Source organism: Mobula birostris, chromosome 15 (assembly GCF_030028105.1).
Source record: "Mobula birostris isolate sMobBir1 chromosome 15, sMobBir1.hap1, whole genome shotgun sequence".
Lineage (NCBI taxonomy): Eukaryota > Metazoa > Chordata > Chondrichthyes > Myliobatiformes > Myliobatidae > Mobula > Mobula birostris.
The window spans coordinates 37,339,707-37,360,605 of record NC_092384.1 but is presented as its reverse complement, the minus strand read 5'-3'; the positions used below and the strand labels follow the sequence as shown (position 1 = coordinate 37,360,605).

The 20,899-nt window shown below is 39.7% G+C and overlaps 1 protein-coding gene across 1 annotated transcript in view; it reads right to left on the bottom strand.

Moving 5' to 3' along the window:
• Positions 1-709: 709 nt before the first annotated feature.
• brd7 (bromodomain containing 7) overlaps positions 710-20,899 on the bottom strand; it is a 40,482-nt gene continuing 20,292 nt past the window's right edge. The window contains 11 exon segments of the mRNA XM_072279591.1: positions 710-928; positions 4,249-4,386; positions 5,942-6,085; positions 6,619-6,724; positions 7,914-7,970; positions 13,464-13,575; positions 14,109-14,244; positions 14,578-14,685; positions 15,361-15,436; positions 15,638-15,767; positions 17,982-18,169. Of these exon segments, the coding sequence (XP_072135692.1) occupies positions 822-928; positions 4,249-4,386; positions 5,942-6,085; positions 6,619-6,724; positions 7,914-7,970; positions 13,464-13,575; positions 14,109-14,244; positions 14,578-14,685; positions 15,361-15,436; positions 15,638-15,767; positions 17,982-18,169 (1,302 nt within the window). The 3' untranslated portion in view covers positions 710-821.

The following is a 20,899-nucleotide window of genomic DNA, read 5'->3' as shown; positions in this document are numbered from 1 at the left end:
CGATTCTTTACTCATGAAGTGCTCATGAACATAAGTAATCAGGTTTGACAAAATACAAATACTATATTTATCTGCACAATAAGAGTGGGAGAACCTGAAACCGTGGCACCCAGCTCAGAGTCAGGCGTCAGAAGAACATTAAGGCAGTCAATGTGACATAATCGTGGATGTGGGCTTCAAATCCTGATTTAGTGAGAGGAGTTGTATGTTTGGAGGGATTGAATAGTTGTAACTTGAAGGGCTCAGTTTCAGACATCTGGCAGGTAGGTGCTTGTGTTTAATAGCAACGGAATGGAGGTTGTGGTAGGATTTAAAGGTAATGATTTTAATCATACAATTAGATAACGGAAATATCTTCTTTGATACTAGAACTTAAGTATTAGAGTCGGTCCCCATAAAACTATAAAGTTCAGGAAAAAAAATCTTCGGTTCACTGATGTCCTTTAACGGACAAAATCTATAATCCTCACCTGATCAATATGATTTCAAGTCCAGAGCAATGTGGTTGATTCCAGTGTCTTTAACACACTAGCAAAATGCTTCAGATCACCAGTGTGTAGCAGAGTTGGGGGTTATCAATCGATACGCTGGTGAGCTAACGATCGACCTTTTAGCTATTTAATATGGCAGTCTTCATTTTTTAAAACAGTCATAATGATATACATGCAACAGCTCATGAACAAGAAAGACTAAATAATAGAGCAAAAAGTTTTTAAAAAATTTCACATTTATTATACACTTTACAGTACAAAATTCATACAAAATCATTAAATTACTGATTATGTTTTGAGATGAAACTTTTTTCTACTTCATCTGACATCTCACATAGCAACAGCTACAGGATCTTCTCTAGTAATAGCAACAGCTTGCTCAGCCTGTGGCAGCTCTGCAATTTCCATCTCCTCCACTTGGTTGCTGTTTTTGGCTCCTGTAATGGTAAGTTTATAGGCATGCTGAAGCATGGTAAATTGTTAATGCATCACTCAGATTCATCTAATTATAGAAGTGCAGGATTCCCTGTTCACTATCCAACCAGGCTTCACCTCCGGGGCGATGATACTTGTATCTGGTGGGCAGCATCTTCCTGTCGCTCCCTACTCTCCACCAGGCCCAAGTATTAGGAAACACAGAAAACCTACAGCACAATACAGGCTCCTCGGCCCTCAAAGTTGTGCTGAACATGTCCCTATATTAGAAATTACTAGGCTTACCCATAAGCCCTCTACTTTTCTAAGCTCCATGTACCTATCCTAAAATCTCTTAAAAGACCCTATTGTTTCCGCCTCCACCACTGTTGCTGGCAGCCCATTCCATGCACTCACCACTCTCTGAGTAAAAAACTTACCCCTGACATCTCCTCTGTACCTACTCCCCAGCACCTTAAACCTGTGTCCTCTTGTGGCAACCATTTCAGCCCTGGGAAAAAGCCTCTGACTATCCACACAATCAATGCCTCTCATCATCTTATACACCTCTATCAGGTCACCTCTCATCCTCCACTGCTCCAAGGAGAAAAGGCCGAGTTCACTCAACTTGATTTTCATAAGGCATGCTCCCCAATCCAGGCAACATCCTTGTAAATCTCCTCTGCACCCTTACTATGGTTTCCATATCCTTTCTGCAGTGAGGCGACCAGAACTGAGCACAGTACTCCAAGTGGGGTCTGACCAGGGTCCTATATAGCTGCAACATAACCTCTTGGCTCCTAAATTCAATTCCACGATTAATGAAGGCCAATACACCGTATGCCTTCTTAATCAAAGAGTCAACCTGTGCAGCTGCTTTGAGCGTTCTATGGACTCGGACCCCAAGATCCCTCTGATCCTCCACACTGCCAAGAGTCTTACCATTAATACTATATTTTGCCATTATATTTGACTTGCCCAAATGAACCACTTCACACTTATCTGGGTTGAATTCCATCTGCCACTTCTCAGCCCAGTTTTGTATCCTATCAATGTCCCGCTGTAACCTCTGACAGCCCTCCACACTATCCACATCATCTCCAACCTTTGTGTCATCAGCAAACTTACTAACTGATCCCTCCACTACTCATCCTGGTCATTTATAAAAATCACAAAGAGTAAGGGTCCCAGAACAGATCCCTGAGGCACACCACTGGTCACCGGCCTCCATACAGAATATGACCCATCTACGACCATTCTTTGCCTTCTGTGGGCAAGCCAGTTCTGGATCCACAAAGCAATGTCCCCTTGGATCCCATGCCTCCTTACTTTCTCAATAAGCCTTGCATGGGGTACCCGATCAAATGCCTTACTAAAATCCATATGCAGTACATCTACTGCTCTTCGTTCATCAATGTGTTTACGTCACATCCTCAAAAAATTCAATCAGGCTCGTAAGGCACGACCTGCCCTTGACAAAGCCATGCTGACTATTCCTAATCATATTTTACCTCTCCAAATCTTCATAAATCCTGCCTCTCAGGATCTTCTCCATCAACTTACCAACCACTAAAGTAAGACTCACTGGTCTATAATCTCCTGGGCTATCTCTACTTCCCTTTCTTGAATAAAGGAATAACATCCGTAACCCTCCAATCCTCTGGAACCTCTCCCGTCCCCATTGATGATGCAAAGATCATCGCCAGAGGCTCAGCAATCTCCTCCCTCGTCTCCCATAGTAGCCAGGAGTACATCTCATCCGGTCCCGGCGACTTACCCAACTTGATGCTTTCCAAAAGCTCCAGCACATCCTCTTTCTTAATATCTACATGCTCAAGCTTTTCAGTCTACTGCAAGTCAGCACTACAATCACCAAGATCCTTTTCCATACTGAATACTGAAGTAAAGTATTCATTAAGTATGTCTGCTATTTCCTCCAGTTCTATACACACTTTCCCACTGTCACACTTGATAGGTCCTATTCTTTCACATCTTATCCTCTTGCTCTTCACATACTTGCAGAATGCCTTGGGGTTTTCCTTAATCCTGCCCGCCAAGGCCTTCTCATGGCCCCTTCTGGCTCTCTTAATTTCCTTTTTAAGCTACTTCCTGTTAGCCTTATAATCTTCTAGATTGCTAACATTATCTAGCTCTGTGCACCTTCTGTAAGCTTCTCTTTTCTTCTTGACTAGATTTATTACAGCCTTTGTACACCACGGTTCCTGTACCCTACCATAACTTCCCTGTTTCATTGGAACGTACCTATGCAGAACTCCACACAAACATCCCCTGAACATTTGTCACATTTCTTCTGTATTTTTCCCTGAGAACGTTTCCAATTTGAGCTTCCAATTTCCTGCCTGATAGCCCCATAATTCCCTTACTCCAATTAAACACTTTTCTAACTTGTCTGTTCCTATCTTTCTCCAATGTTATTGTAAAGGAGATTGAATTATGATCACTATCTCCAAAATGCTCTCCCACTGAGAGATCTGACGCCTGACCAGGTTCATTTCCCAATACCAAATCAAGTACGGTCTCTCCTCTTGTAGGCTTATCTGCATATTGTGTCAAGAAACCTTCCTGAACTCACCTAACAAACTCCACCCCATTTAAACCCCCTGCTCTAGGGAGATGCCAATCGATTAGGAATAATGGTTTAGCAGAACCGCCCCCACTACCTCATGAGAGTGACATTCCTATCAGCTGGCAGAGATGGTTACAACTCAAGTACAATAAAAACATCCTCAATGACTTACTGGGCTGGAACCATTTTACTGTTATACATTGGATCACAATGAAAACATGAAAGCAATTATTTGCTTTGCGTCAGGGAAATAATTTAAGTATTTATTCTTGAAAACACCCGATGTGTGATGTTAGACCATGCACAGATCACAGGGATGTAACAAGGAAATAATCAAACTAAGTTCCTGCTGCCATCTGCTGTTTCTTTCCAAATTAACAATGGGTAAAGTTAAGCAATGGAGCAGGTACAGTCCCTCCCAATGTCACCAACTGCTTCAGAGCTAATCTCGGGACTTTCAAAAGGAACTACCACTTGGGCAAATTACCAAAGGGTGCCAGAACCCAAAAACAGTATTCATCCATTCTTACACTCTTACTCTCCCAAAAAATTAATGTCAAGAAAGAAGAAATTTGGAATACTGTCAAATACAAATAGAAAACTACTCCAATTCATGTAACTGAGTACGCCGAAAATAATTCCTTAAAATAGGAGAATGGGTAATAGTCATTCCACTTGTACCATTAATTTTGTCAGTGTATTTTCATATTTTTAGCTTTATAGTGTAGTTTTTGAACTTTATTCTCCCATACTTACCAAACAGTGGATCTAAAGAATCCATCATTTCTAAAGGGATTGAAATTCCCATGGCCTTTCGAATTCCAGCAGTGCTGGTTATGTCCCCAGGAGTTACTTGGCTTGCCAATTCTTTCAGATTTCCAGTTACCTTCTCAGCTGAACAAAAATTAAGTTATTTTCAGTAGTTATAGGAAGTAGAATAGCATTGGTCACATTGCTGTACAATTTTAATATAATTCCTGATTTATAATTATCAATATTTTATCTCAGGCCTTTCAGGACATATTGTGAAAGCCATGTTTAAATTTGATTGGTTCATTCTGTAATCATAACATTCTCACCCAGTTTAAAGACAATACATGAACTCTTTTGACCAACAAAGCACTTCAAGTTGAATTCAGGAGTTTACCCTAAATTCAGGCTAAAGATGACTTCAAAGTCTGATATTCATGGCATATATATTGAGACACTCCTAAAATTCTTATAAAACTTAAAAAAAAAATTCTTCTAAGAGATAGTTCATATTTATCACAGGAATGTAATTTGATGTTTGTGCTTCAATAAGCTTTACTCCAAATTATTGCTCTAATCAATATTTAATTTTTGAAACCCAAGGATGGTTTAACAATCACAAACACGAAGAATTCTGCAGATGCTGGAAATTCAAGGCAACACACATCAAAGTTGCTGGTGAACGCAGCAGACCAGGCCGCATCTCTAGGAAGAGGTACAGTTGACGTTTCGGGCCGAGACCCTTCGTCAGGACTAACTGAAGGAAGAGCTAGTAAGAGATTTGAAAGTGGGAGGGGCAGGGGGAGATCCCTTATATTCCGTCTGGGTAGCCTCCAACCTGATGGCATGAACATTGACTTCTCTAACTTCCGCAAATGCCCCACCTCCCCCTCATACCCCATCCGTTATTTATTTATATACACACATTCTTTCTTTCTCTCTCTCTCTCTCTCTCTCCTTTTTCTCCCTCTGACTATACCCCTTGCCCATCTTCTGGCTTTTTCCCCCCCTCCCCCGTTTCCTTCTCCCTTGGCCTCCTGTCCCATGATCCTCTCATATCCCTTTTGCCAATCACCTGTCCAGCTCTTGGCTCCATCCCTCCCCCTCCTGTCTTCTCCTATCATTTTGGATCTCCCCCTCCCCCTCCCACTTTCAAATCTCTTACTAGCTCTCCCTTCAGTTCGTCCTGAAATGTCGACTGTACCTCTTCCTAGAGATGCTGCCTGGCCTGCTGTGTTCACCAGCAACCTTGATGTGTGTTGCGATGGCTCAGCAAATACTATTTTCATCAGAGAAGATGTTCTTTATATTTTGTTTCTACTATTACTTATTTTCATAAACTAAATAGGATTAGATCAAAAAGTAATTAGCTGTATAATTATCAGTTTCAAGATATATTCTTCTTGGCGAGATACACTGACATATTCAAGATTACAAGTTCAATTCTGGAGCATGGTGAAATCAACAAAAATAAAGGAAAAAGCATTTAACATAACATACAGCACAGAAAAAGTCCCTTCGGTCTTTTGACATTGATTTAAATTATGTATCTAGTTGCACATGGCCTACATCTCCCCACCCCACCCCTACTTGTTCATCTTTTCTGAACAGAAGGAAAATTAAATTCTTAAAAGCATTGTAAATTTCCCTGCAGCTGAACCAATATGTGTACTGCTGGCCATACAGACACCAGACTTACCAAGTAACAACTCTCTAATAGAAGGTCCCAATAAGCAAATCATAGCTGACGGGGGTCGGGTTCCAAATCGTTCATTCTGTGCTTGTTGAAGATCTTGTAACAGTTTGGTCGTTTCATCAAGCTTCCTTTGAAACATTTTACACTCTGAAATACAGAAACAGAATTAATATTACAAACTTTTAAAGGATCTCTCTCTAACCTGTCAGCACTTGGTACAGCACAAAAGGACATCTGAATGGTGCATTAATATCAGATAGCCAAGTCCTTCCAGCATTGTAGATATCCTAGCTGATATAAAAAAATGTTTTACAAGCACAACAAGATGCCGACTACATTGTCTGTACAGTCTGATCTGTTGGATGGGTTCCACAGCCCTTTCATTTGCATTGTTTTACACAGATAAAAAAGCTTAATCTGTTTTTAGCAGTCACATTAGATCACATGGCCTCATCTTAGAAAAATCTGTTCCACCCATTCCCCTCCCACAGCTTCACTGCTACCTAAAACTAAATTGTTACCTCTCTTGTTAAAACTAGGGGTCCAGGACCTGAAATATTAATTCCTTTCCATTCCACAATATTTGCACAACTTGCTGAGTATTGCAGCATTTTCTGTGTTCAGCCTGCTCTCTGCTGTAGTGTCTGTCTAATAAAACCAGTTCTGAAAAGCTTACATACCTGCTGATTCAGGTTCTGCATTTATTAATGATTGTAGAGAAGCAAAATTGTCGTAAGCACGCCCAGAACTATGTTCCAATGGCTGCAGAGACTCAGCTGAGGAAACCTGGATAAAGCAAATTGATATGTGACACAGAACAAGCATGCACTGCAGTTTAACCTTACTAAGGAGTCAAACATGGGTGAAATGCTAAATGTGGAGATGGTGATTCTTCAACTACGCCTCATGTTTATTTTGTTTCCCCAAACAAATGAGAAAATTATTTTCAAGTCTCCACAATTCTGTAGATAATGAGGGTTATAGTAAATAAGGCCAGAAGAGATAGGAGCAGAATTAGGCCATTCAGCTCTTCGAGCATGCTAAACCATTCAATTATGGCTGATTTATTTTCTCTCAACCCCATTCTCCTGCCTTCTCCCTGTAACCTTTGATGCCCTTACTAATCATGAACCTATCAACCTCTGCTTTAAATGTACCCAGAGACTTGGCCTCCACAGCCGTACGTTGCAATTAATTCCACAGATTCACCACCTCTTAGCTAAAGAAATAACCTCTCATCTCTGTTCTAAAGGGACGTCCTTAAATTCTGAGACTGGTCCTAGATTTACCCATTATTGGAAACATCCTCCCTATGCCCACTCTATTTAGGTCTTTGAATATTTGGCAAGCTTTAATGAAATCCTCCTAAACTTCGATGAAATAAGGATAAAGTCCTATTGGCACTTACTAGGTGAAAATTTGAATGCAGTTGTTGTTTTCATTAGAGCTGAACAAACCTTAATTTTTTCACCACATATTTTGTCTGTATTACAATCACCTTTTCTTTTTGATAGCTTTTGCCAGTCACATTAAGTGCAATTAGAACTAAGCTTTTAGAGATCTTCATTTATTCCATTCTTTAAGTTTTACAGAAACTAAAACTCAATCCTGCTTGTTTGAAGTTATGCTGCTGTTTCAACCTTAAGAACATACACAAGCATCTCATTTACCAACCTGGGGGCTTTGAAAGTCAGTTAATGAATGATTAAACATGCACTGTGATACTCTTTGAAAGATCAACAAATCTTTAGAACAGTGTGAATAAAAAAGTGAAAAAGTTGCAACTATACTGCATCTTGATGCCCTCCATCTCAGGAACTGAAAGTATTTTTTAAAGCATTTTATGAAACAGGACAACGAACAGTGCTATTACAAATTGACTGAATATTGGCAAAAAAAAAGCTTTGCACCTTTCAGATTTAACTAACAGGGATTTGCAGGTCAGTATTATATCAGCAGATATTGTTAGTATTACCTGTGTGTCTTCAGTACCGTGAAGAATCCTCACTTCATCTTCATGGTTATCACTGGACTGTAAAAACATAATAATGAAAATAATTACTAGTTTCATCAGAAAGAGTACTTCAAAGTATGTCTACTGCAAAATGACTGTCAATATTAATTTAAAATCAGTACCAGAGGACATCCGTTTGAGGTGAGTGGAGGAAAGTTGAAGGAAGATGTCAGAGGTAGTTTTTTTTGTTTACAGTGTGGTGGGTGCCTGGAATGCACTGCCGGGGATGGTAGTAGCTGAGTGATACAATAGGGACATCTAAACGACTCTTGAGAGGCACATGGATGTAACAAAAATGAAAGGTTATATAGGCTGTATAAGAGGAAAGAGCTAGATTGATCACGAGGTAGGTTTATGTTGGTTAGCACAACATGATGGGCTGAAGAGCCTGTGTTGTTCTATGAATAGACACACCTATGGTTACTGCATTATATAAAAATATATACTCACTATCTAAGATAATAAATTAAGAAGTATTAAAAGGAATGAACCGCATAGCAACTTTACAAGGATGTTTGTACATTCACTGATATGGAACCAATAACTTCCCAGAACTGTTAGCAAACCAAAGATAAAAAGAGAAATTAAAGGAAACTAACATTAGTGAAAAGTATAGTATTAGAGAAAACAATAGTGCTGAAAGCCTCTAGGTCCTTAGGGCTTGATAATCTGTATGCCAGGGTACTAAAATGAGACGGCCATGGAAATAGGTCTACTGATTGTGTCATCTTCCTAAACCTTAAAGATAATTTGACAGTTCCTGCAGATTAGAGAGTGGCTAATGTATCTCCATTACTGTAAAGCTTCATTAATCCAGCAACATGGCACTGCTGAACTAGCAAATTAACAGACTATTGATGAGATTATTAATTATATCCCAAAACACTTGAAATTCACCTTTCCTTTGGATGGTACACAACAATATAACAACTTCTCAGTGAACCTGGTAAGTTTCAAGGTATAGTGGGACATGGGACCCAGGGAAACATCACCTGTAAGCCAGGTGCTGAATCATGTGATTTACTGGACAATAGGTTGTTTCAGAATAGTTTAAAAAAAAGCAAACAAAAAACAACACAAGGAACTACAAAATAGGGAAGTATTTCAAGAGAAGGACCAATTATGTGGTTTTCAGGGTGTGCAGGAAGCAAGGCCCCTCAAAGTTTCAAGGGAGCATGGGAAGCTTAAGATACTAAACAAAGTCAATGTAGATTAGAAATTGTTTGACAAATCCATTACAATTTTTTTGTGGATGTAACTCGATAAATAGATATGGGGTCCTTAGTGGATGCATTGTCTTTGCATTGTCCTTGATAAAATTCATCTAAGAGGTGAGTTCAAAATTAAAGCACGTGTGTTTGGAGTAATATACAGGTATAGACTGAAAATTGTTTGACAGACAGGAAACAAACAGTAGAAACAAATGGCCCTTTTCACTTTGGAAGGTGGTGAAGATGCTACAGGGTTCTGAGCTTTGATTCCAGCCGTTTACAGTATGTAGCATTGATTTAAATGAGGGAACTGAATATACCTCCAAATTTGCCAATGATGTGAAACTGGGTAGGATTAAGAGTTGTTAGAATGCAAAAAAGCATTCAATATGATTTAGATAAATTCACAATGCAGGCAATTATAAGTTAGATACAGTATGATATGGATAAATGTGAAATTAGCAATTTTCAATTATCTATGTTAAGAAAAACAAGTAGAGTTTTATTAAAATGGTCAGAGATTGGAAAATGTTTCTATATTCCTTGGATATGAATTCAGCATAACTGCATGAAATGAACCATAATCTAGACAATCAACTATCCTCTCACAAAATAGTGAAGATTTATAGGAATAAGTTGAACCTGTTGTATCTGTGTTGATGGCCTCACGGCCCTGTAGGCCATTGCTCTTCAAATGCTTATCCATTTAACTATTAAATGTAACAGCAGTGTCTGCTTCTACTACACTTTCCATAGTACTGCACTACAGTGAGATCACCTACTACTCTTTGGATGGAAGTATTTGTTCTCAAACAATATTTCTACTAATTAACAAATCCATGCCCCTAGTTATTTACCTTAATGTCATGAGAAATAGTTCCTTCCTGTTCACATTGTTCGTACCTCATAATTTTTTACATACCAATTAAATCTCCCCTCAGTCTCTGTTGTTGGAAATGACATTTGATTCTTGGCAGTATCTCCTCTAACCCATAATCCTACGGAAACTGTGATAATTAAAGAAGATGCAGTACTGGCGCTTTTAAGGAATATAAAAGTGGATAAGTCTCCGGTTCTGACAGGATATTCCCGAGGACCTTGAGGGAAGTTAGTGTGGAAATAGCAGGGGCTCTGACAGAAATATTTCAAATGTCATTAGAAACAGGGATGGTGCTGGAGGATTGGCATATTGCTCATGTTGTTCCATTGTTTAAAAAGGGTTCTAAGAGTAAGCCTAGCAATTATCAGCCTGTGAGTTTCACGTCAGTGGTGGGTAAATTGATGGAAAGTATTCTTAGAGATGGAATATATAATTACCTGGATAGACAGGGTCTGATTAGGAACAGTCAACATGGATTTGTGCGTGGAAGGTCATGTTTGACAAATATTATTGAATTTTTTGAAGAGGTTATTCCGAAAGTTGACGAGGTTAAAGTGGTGGATGTTGTCTATATGGTCTTCAGTAAGACCTCTGACAAGGTTCCACATGGAAGGTTAGTTAGGAAGGTTCAATTATTAGGTATTAATATTGAAGTAGTAAAATGGATTCAGCAGTGGCTGGATGGGAGATGCCAGAGAGCAGTGGTGGATAACTGTTTGTCAGATTAGAGGATGGTGACTAGTGGTGTGCCTCAGGGATCTGTCCTGAGTCCAATGTTGTTTGTCATATACATTAATGATCTGGATGATGGGGTGGTAAATTGGATTAGTAAGTATGCAGATGATACAAAGACAGGTGAAGTTGTGGATAATGAAGTAGGTTTTCAAAGCTTTCAGAGAGATTTAGGCCAGTTAGAAGAGTGGGCTGAAAGATGGCAGATGGAGTTTAACGCTAATAAATATGAGGTGCTACATTTTGGTAGGACTAATCAAAATAGGACATACATGGTAAATGGTAGGGCATTGAAGAATGCAGTAGAACCGAGGGATCTAGGAATAGTAGTGCATAGTTCCCTGAAGGTGGAATCTCATGTGGATAGGGTGGTGAAGAAAGCTTTTGGTATGCTGGCCTTTATAAATCAGAGCATTGAGTATAGGAGTTGGGATATAATGTTGAAATTGTACAAGGTGTTGGTGAGGCCAAATTTGGAGTATTGTGTACAGTTTTGGTCACCAAATTATAGGAAAGATGTCAACAAAATAGATAGAGTACCGAGAAGATTCACTAGAATGTTACCTGGGTTTCATCACCCAAGTTACAGAGAAAGGTTGAACAAGTTGGGTCTTTATTCTTTGGAATGTAGAAGGTTGAGGGGGGACTTGATAGAGGTATTTAAAATTATGAAGGGAATAGACAGAGTTGACGTGAATAGGCTTTTTCCATTGAGAGTAGGGGAGATTCAAACAAGAGGACATAAGTTGAGAGTTAAAGGGCAACAGTTTAGGGGTAACGTGAGGGGGAACTTCTTTACTCAGAGAGTGGTAGCTGTGTGGAACGCGCTTCCAGCAGAAGTGGTTGAGACAGGTTCAATGTTGTCGTTTAAAGTTAAATTGGATACCTATATGGATAGGAAAGGAATGGAGGGTTATGGGCTGAGTGCGGGTTGGAGAAATTAGGTGAGAGTAAGAGTTTGGCACGGACTAGAAGGGCCGAGATGGCCTGTTTCCGTGCTGTAATTGTTATATGGTTATATTCCATACAGCATCCTTGTGAACATCCTCTCCTGTCCAATCACATGTTACGTACAGTGTATTATCTCAGTTCTGCACAATATTCTTTAGCCAACTAATACAGGCAATCTTTACTCTAAGGAAAGTCAACTTTTTGCATTGGTTAAAACTCATTCACAAACCTAAAGAAACTGACCCGTCCCCACCTTTTTTGCTCTCCCACACCATTACTCGCTCTCAATTTCCTTTCATTCCTCTGTTTCACTTCTACCTGCTATTCTTCAGTTGTTCCTCCTCCCCCTCTTCTGGATTCCCTTTTGCTTTTCTCTACTACATTACTGTTGCCCTCCTCAGAACAAGGAACGTTCCAGCTGAGCACAGCCTAACAGTTCAGCAAAAAGGCCGATCGTGGAGTTAGGGGAGAAGCAAGGTGGCTGAATAATGGATAAGGATGTATACTTTAGAAGAAAAAAATCTGACAGGCAAGCAAGCCGGTGGGTTAGGAAGCATTAGAGAGGGAAGGAGTTACGCAGAGACACACAGCCTGTGCTCTCCGCTGTAAATTGAAACTACCTTCAAGAGAAATGTGGCAAATGATAATTCAACCTTTATCAAAAAAAACCTAAAGCAATTCACAGGAAAGTAAAAAAAATTACTTCCTCATGACTGCCATCTGTCTGAAAACTGTTGAGACAAGGGAATAGTTATACCTGGAAATATTAAATTTATAAAACCCAATATAAATATGTTCTTTGGCTGGGGAACTATCACCAATTTACTAAATTCTTTGATCTCAGGTAATACTGGAAAAGATTTACATTTGTGTGTTAATCCACTACCACTTAGTGGAAATATCTAGGTTGATGCTCCAGTGCAGTACTGAGGGAGCACGAAAGGCACCTTGCAGACAAAATAATAAACCAAGAATACTGTGAAGTGAAGAAAAAAGATCCCACGGTACAATTTTGAAGAACGCAGGGCAATTCAAAATGGTTGAGACAGGTCCAATTACAACAGTTAATAGGCTTTTAGGTAGGAACACAGAGCGGAGAAGTTTGAAGAGTTATGGACTGAACATGGGTAACTGGGACTAGCAGGAAGGAAGCTGTGGTCGACAATGGACCAGTTGCTGCATGTACTTGTTGCTGTGCTGTGTTATTCTACAACTCTAATCATCTCCAATAACATCCAATATTTATCTTTCAATCAACTCTAAACCTAATTATCTGGCCATTATCTTAATAGTACTTGTGGGAGCTTACTAAATATGAGGTTTCTGAAAAGTTTTCTTTGCCAGTGACTGTGTTAGAAGAGTACCGTAGATATGCTAAAATGAATGGAAACCATCCACATAAATGAAATCTTTTCTCTTACTTGCCAATAAACAAATTCATCTAATCACAATGTAATTTCAGTTTCGATGATGATGCTAAACACCAGCAGTAGCGAGCAGAGTTTGATCAGAGTCAGCATGGTATGAGAGGCATTAGGTGAGACCTGATGGTTATAGTTTAGCGGTTTTCTTGATTGGATTGGTGATTGGTAATGATGGACATGAGCAATTGTACTCAATATTATTTTGTTTCACCTCCACAAAACTGAAATAATATACAAAGCCCTGCACTCAGTTTAATGACGATGTTTAGATACCAATGGAAAAAATATTTATGGCAGGGAATTGCAGACTTACTACTTCCAGTTCTTTCAGTGATCTAGAATGTTCTCCATTAGTCAGGGAATCCAATAAATTATCCACCATATTCACGCTGTAGTCTTCATTACTTGCCAGGAACTGCTGAACACTGCAAACAAACAGATTATTTAATACCGCTAAAGTTTCTTATTTGCCCTATTTAGACAGTAATTTGTTCCTACAAATTCAAAATTAACTGACTTAAGCACAGTTAATTTAGTGAATGATTTTGGCCTTTTTAACAACTTAAGCTGAGTTGTAATTCTTCATATCACTTTTGACAGTATAGATGAATAAATCAGTGGTGTGCAACATGCTATTACACTTGAATAATCTATGCATTAGCAATTAACAGAATATATATTATTTTATCAAGTGTCATCATGTCTTTTGTATTTAAAACACCTAAAAATAGATCTGGCAAGAAACAAGCAATGCTTAGCTTCTCCTCAGTTTTGGAGTTCAAAAAATGGTTAACCCTCAAAAATAAATGTTCTTCTGTGCTGTTAGCTGTGATATCTCACCACTTATGAATTGATGGATTATCCACTGGTGCAAACTATCAAAACAAACACTGTGATTGTGATTCACGCCTCTTGTAGAGTGCATGCCAGAAGCTTTCTTTAAAGAAAGAAAACTCACCTAAAGGAACCTGGAGGACTCGATTCATTACTATAGGTTGAGTATACGAGGTCAGAATCCTCTTTGCTGAGATTAGCACAAGTAGAATCATATACTGGAGCATAAGAGCTGAATGGTCCATAGTTCAAATATGTCACTGCAGCAAAATGTTGAAAAAAAAAACACCTAGTGAAAATTGTTGCGGGAAAGCAATTTCACATGAAAGACATGTTCTAGCCCAACTGAAACAAAGGTTCCTTAATTTATGTTAACTACCTCAACTTTTGGCAACTGACTGCTACAAACTAAAGTTAATCAAAAGTAATTTTCATCTTAAAAACTCCTGATAGAAATGAATAGGAATCTCAATTAAATGATAAACTCTCCCATACAAGTTAACTCAGGATCAATTCTCTATGAGCTTTTACTCTTAAGGATGTTACAACACACTGGTAAGAGCACTCATTTCCACCACAGAGGCAGCACTAACCTGGAATGACTTTATTACGTTTGTCCTCCTTAAATCCCTGAAGAGTGTTGATACCTGACTGTAATCTACCAGCCATCATACCAAGCTTCACTGGGCAGTAATTTGTATCTGTAACCAAGGTAAAGCACAATTAACAATACATGCTCTAACTGAATAGAAAACCTGGGAGCACAAGGCTGTTCAAATGCTCAAATAAAGTAAGATGATAATGAATAACAGAGACACTTAGATGTAACACTGTATGATATCACAAAGGTTTCATTCTTGGGCTTTGCCTATGAGTACATTTCACAAAAGGGCTGTCAACTCTCATGGCAGCAGGGGCACGGAAATGTGCTTATTCATCCCAGCACAGATCCACACAATATAACATTCACATCAGCGCGCACACATCTGCAGCTTTGCTAACAACCACCAGAGTGGCTAGCATAGGAAACAAGAAATACCATGGAGGGATAACTGAGACTGCTTCTCTAAGGCTGGGCTCAAAACTGTTGAACATGAACAACATTCACTCAGTGGCCTCTATGACCTGGTAGAAACTGATGCTAAATCAAAAATATTCAGCTTTGTAAGGCAAGGATCCCTAACATTAGTGAAAAAGGCGAGCAGGCAAACAACACTGAGCAACCCACGAATGAGCAAATGACTGCAGATCTGATACACAAGGCCTGTAGGTGCAATCCAAGACATTGCCTACCTGCAGGTTCAAATTACCAATGCTTTCCTTGCAACTGGAGTGAAAGGTCACAGTGTTTTGACACCAATTTAACTGGGTCTTACCTCCCATGTCAGGCTCCACTGGATTGAGAATTCCTAGGGTGGTAGTACCATCAATTTTTCTTCTCTGGAATTCAAACTATAAATAAATATTAATAATTTGGGGAACATGAACCATTTAAATATTATTCTCTTCAGCTTTTCTAACCTGGATGTAGTGATAAAACTTCAGGCATGTTTAAGACTCTCTGATATCTTATTTAATCTTTAATGGGATTTACAGAGTCTTTTAAAAAGTACAAGTTTGTACCTGACACGTAAACTTACTAAAAGTGATTACCTTGCTGTTTACTTTACGCCGTGTGAGTTTTCCAGCTGATTCCTCAATAACACGATCAACCTTTTCCAACTCCCTGTCAATCACGTTACTGCCACTGCCAGGCAGGTCCTCCCCAGATTCCTTTTCTGACCTGTGCAAAATATTTCCACCACTAAATAAGCACTTTGAGTTCACAACCATTTCACTACTGCCTCCGCACAGCCTAATAATTAACTCTGCTTTATATTAAAATTTGATCTTCAATTACTGAACCTTTGTAATTTTAATGTAGTACACTAATGACCAGAAAAAGCAACATTTTTGTTCCTGTAGCAATATTATATTATGGTTTGAACAATCTTTCAAATATTAAATAGTATTTGGATTCAGTTAAAAGCTAGCAATGAATGTCACTTCCATCATCTCATTCTGTCTGTTCCTTTATTCCTCAATTACTGCAATATAGTTTCTCAGATACCAGTAGACCACTATTACCTCAGAGTGAACGTTAGGTATGAACTTGGATGCTCAGCATTCCAGACTATTTTATCACACGATGTAACAATTAGGCTGTTTGTATTACACAATGCACTTCATTAAATTCCATTACTTAAAGAACACTCAGCAGTTGTTTATGACCTAAGATACTGATAATGCATCTTAATACTGAACGGTTAGAACCTATAGATATTAATTCCTACAGAAGTAGTTTCATCACATTGTAACACTCTCAAAACAAATCAGTAACTATTTCTGATGTACTCTGTAAAAATTTACTCTGTTAAGAGTTAAAACATAATAGAAACATAGAAACATAGAAAATAGGTGCAGGAGTAGGCCATTCAGCCCTTCGAGCCTGCACCGCCATTTATTATGATCATGGCTGATCATCCAACTCAGAACCCCGCCCCAGCCTTCCCTCCATACCCCCTGACCCCCGTAGCCACAAGGGCCATATCTAACTCCCTCTTAAATATAGCCAATGAACTGGCCTCAACTGTTTCCTGTGGCAGAGAATTCCACAGATTCACCACTCTCTGTGTGAAGAAGTTTTTCCTAATCTCGGTCCTAAAAGGCTTCCCCTTTATCCTCAAACTGTGGCCCCTCGTTCTGGACTTCCCCAACATCGGGAACAATCTTCCTGCATCTAGCCTGTCCAATCCCTTTAGGATTTTATACGTTTCAATCAGATCCCCCCCTCAATCTTCTAAATTCCAACGAGTACAAGCCCAGTTCATCCAGTCTTTCTTCATATGAAAGTCCTGCCATCCCAGGAATCAATCTGGTGAACCTTCTTTGTACTCCCTCTATGGCAAGGATGTCTTTCCTCAGATTAGGGGACCAAAACTGCACACAATACTCCAGGTGTGGTCTCACCAAGGCCTTGTACAACTGCAGTAGTACCTCCCTGCTCCTGTACTCGAATCCTCTCGCTATAAATGCCAGCATACCATTCGCCTTTTTCACCGCCTGCTGTACCTGCATGCCCACTTTCAATGACTGGTGTATAATGACACCCAGGTCTCGTTGCACCTCCCCTTTTCCTAATCGGCCACCATTCAGATAATAATCTGTTTTCCTATTTTTGCCACCAAAGTGGATAACTTCACATTTATCCACATTAAATTGCATCTGCCATGAATTTGCCCACTCACCCAACCTATCCAAGTCACTCTGCATCCTCTTAGCATCCTCCTCACAGCTAACACTGCCACCCAGCTTCGTGTCATCCGCAAACTTGGAGATGCTGCATTTAATTCCCTCATCCAAGTCATTAATATATATTGTAAACAACTGGGGTCCCAGCACTGAGCCTTGCGGTACCCCACTAGTCACCGCCTGCCATTCTGAAAAGGTCCCGTTTATTCCCACTCTTTGCTTCCTGTCTGCTAATCAACTCTCCACCCACACCAATACCTTACCCCCAATACCGTGTGCTTTAAGTTTGCACACTAATCTCCTGTGTGGGACCTTGTCAAAAGCCTTTTGAAAATCCAAATATACCACATCCACTGGTTCTCCCCTATCCACTCTACTAGTTACATCCTCAAAAAATTCAATGAGATTCGTCAGACATGATTTTCCTTTCACAAATCCATGCTGACTTTGTCCGATGATTTCACCGCTTTCCAAATGTGCTGTTATCACATCCTTGATAACTGACTCCAGCAGTTTCCCCACCACCGACTTTAGGCTAACCGGTCTATAATCACTGAGACACTTATTATTTGAGAATTCATTTCTTTTGCCAATCGTAGTGATCAATTCTTTTAACTTCAAACCAGCTAAATAGAAATGTATTCTTCCATGACTAAAGGCTCCATATAAATACTGGAAGTAACAAGCAACTTTCACAACACCTTACCTTCTGTCCTCATTCCTCTGATCAGCTGATCTTATTCCTTCATTTTTCATTGTCTCCCATATGATATCCATGTCATCCTTCTTGTGTTCCTCACTGCATTCTCCCGTTCTCAGCTTCTCTCCCTGCTTGTGGGATTTCTCCAGATCCTGCATGAAATCTATACTATGCTTCAAACTTTGAATTTTCTCCTAAGAAAACAATCATTTGCAAAGGTTAAAAGAAAATATTTTTGGTTCTATTCTGGTGACAATGCAGAATTCATAATCATAAATGTTACTTCATTCACTTTCATGTAACCTTATGTCAGTGTCTGAAAATATTCCCTGCATTCGTCATGGAGGTGTCAAATGCAGAAAAATCAACAACACAATTCTCTATTGAGCAGATAGAGTCCAAGAATCAGAGTCAGACAGCATGGAAACAAACCCTATGGCCCAAAATTTCCATCTGAGCTAGTCCCACCTGCCTGTATTTGACCCATATCCATGAGATTCTAGAGCAGAATTAGGCTGTACCGCAGTCACTCAAGTCCCAGCAGTATCCTCAAAAATCTCCCTTGCACTCATTCTAGCTTTGGGTGACAACTGAATGCAATATTCCATATGCGGCCTTACCAACGTCCTGTACAACTGCAACACAACATCTCGACTTCTAAACTCAGTGCCCTAACTGATGAACACCAGAGTGCCAAAGGCCAGCTTCACCTCGCTACTTTTATGCCACTTTCAAGGAACCACATACTTGTACCCCTAGATCTGGCTGTTGTACAACACTCCCCAGGGCCCTACTGTTAACTGTGAAGGTCTGACACTATCTTCCGAAAATGCAACATCTCACATTTATATATCCAAGCAAGCGAGCTGCTTGGATCTTGTTCTTTTCGTCAAGGCTCAGCTTGCCAGGAACCCTCTACAGCCAATCACCCTGTAGATTAGCTACGTCTGCCACCCTTTGCCCCTGCACTCCTAGACTAAGGACTGGTATTTCAGGGCCTTCCTCTTGTGAGCCTCCTCACATCCTTCCTCCCATGGTACTGTGAGCTCCACCAGGATGATTTTCTTGTCTTTGGTGGACCAAAGTACAATGTCTGATTGAAGTGTGGTTTGCACCACCTCTGGGAACTGCAGCTTCCATCCCACATCGACCCTCATCTCCCATGATTATTCATTTTGCAGCAGAATGGATTTAGGCCTTTTTGATACGATTGGCGTAGCCCTCTCCTCGATGACAATAACTGCCTTGTTTGCTGCTCTGCCAGCTGGTCTCAATTTACACCTCTCCCACTCCAGTGTGTCAGCAAGGGACAGCAGGACCTTGTGGTGGCACCAACTATACAGTTCTTGTTCCTGAACCTAGTGGTGTGGATACTGAGGCTCCTGCATTGCTTCCTGATGGCAGCAGTGAGAACAGAACATGGCCTGGATGGTGGGAATTCTTGATAATGAATGTTGCTTTCCTGCAACAGCACTCTGTGTAGATGTGCTCAGTGGTGGAGAGAGCATTAACTGTGATGGACTGGGCCATATCCACTATTTTTGTAGGCTTTTCTCTTCAAAGACATTGGTGTTTCCATACCAGGCTGTTATGCAACCAGTCAATATACTCTCCACCACATATCTATTGAAGCTCTTCAAAGTTTTATCTGGCATGCCAAATCTTTGCAAACTTCTAAGAAAGTAGAGATGCTGTCGTGCTCTCTTCATATGGCACTTACATGCAGGACTCAAGATAGATCCTCTTAAATGATAACACAATGAAATTTTAAGTTGCTGACCAGTGTTCCCTCTAACTTTCAGTAGTCAGTGTGCGCAAAAATCTTATGTTGTGCAGATTTTTTTCCTGTGACAAAAGTGTGTGCGCACTGAATGCACACATGGCACAGTTTATGTAGGTTTACAAAATATTTGACATAAAACTGCACAAAATAACATACATACATAAGTCACTCAGCTATTTTTTCTCTCTCCTGTCTTTGCCCATTCTTTGTAAACTCTATCTAGACTAATACAACTTCCATCCAATCCAGCTTTTGATTCTCATTAACATAGCCAAATGACATTTACCTAAATAGTTTCTCAGCTTGTTTCTGAGTTGATTCATTAGGCTAAAACCTCACTCACAGTCCGCACTAGTTTTCGCTCTTGCTCATCTGCACTCAACCGTAACATGTGTAGCACCCCTGTAATGGGTAATGACGGGTTCTGTTGCCTGAGCTTTTGTACACCGTCCAAATGTGATTTACTTGCCAAATGATGCTTCAAAAAGTCAAGTTTCCAAATATCATCCCACTTCTTTCCACTAACAAATTCTCCAGCGACTTTCGCATCATGACAATACAAACAGATAACTCCGGTTTCCGAATCATACATTAATATTTTTCACAGCTGAACGTTCATGACCTCATGAGCTTTCGGTGTAGCAGTTTCTACTATTTTGTTAAACAAATTTGCAGTTCTTTTGTGCTTCACGCCCTTCGCTTCTTTTGAATTTGACATAATGAATCAATTTTTTTCCAATAAAAATTTAGTATGCTATCTACAGGACCTGAAACAGATCTTTGTAAACTTTACATCTATGAACACTGTCCGCCAAAGGTGGCTGCCACCGTGATGCAGCTGTACAAACCGGAACAGGTGACATAAACTAGTGACGTGCATTGTGGTGTTTGAAAAACCGACTAACTAGTTAACAGAAACATTTAGCTAAAATATTATTTTCAATAAGTATAATTATTAATTACTACATTATTTTAGGTAACTAACCTTTTGTGCACACATTAATTACCTTTGTGTGCTGGTTGAAAAATGTGTGTGTGCGTGCACACGTGCACAGCTTAGAGGGAACATAGTTGCTGACCCTCTCTACCTCAGATACGCGATGAAGACTGGCTCATGGACCTTTATTTTCCTCCTCCACAA